This window comes from Penaeus monodon, chromosome 23 (genome assembly GCF_015228065.2).
Source record: "Penaeus monodon isolate SGIC_2016 chromosome 23, NSTDA_Pmon_1, whole genome shotgun sequence".
Lineage (NCBI taxonomy): Eukaryota > Metazoa > Arthropoda > Malacostraca > Decapoda > Penaeidae > Penaeus > Penaeus monodon.
In genome coordinates, this window is record NC_051408.1 from 33,793,870 (window position 1) to 33,794,095 (window position 226).

Sequence of the window (226 nt, forward strand, 5' to 3'; positions counted from 1 at the left end):
ATCCAACCTGATCAACGAAATTAACAGCAGAGAACTGCCTCTTGAGCTCCTCCTTCTCCATGACTCCGTTCCTTTCTTCCTCCCTGGCTCGCTCCGACTTCATCTTCTTGATTCCCGTGATGTCGACGCCCATCTTCAGCTCGGCGATGACGTCATCCTTGGCAGAGGTAAAGGTCGGCTCGGAAGCTGCAGGGGGAAGGGGAGAGTTGGTGGCGTTTGGTAATGC

General features: G+C 54.4%; 1 protein-coding gene across 1 annotated transcript in view; it reads right to left on the bottom strand.

Annotated features, from left to right (window-relative positions):
• The window catches only part of LOC119587943 (espin-like), a gene marked incomplete in the record, with an annotated part of 133,296 nt that overhangs the window by 3,671 nt on the left and 129,399 nt on the right, over nt 1-226 (bottom strand). The window contains 1 exon segment of the mRNA XM_037936654.1: nt 8-186. Coding sequence (XP_037792582.1) covers nt 8-186 — 179 coding nt within the window.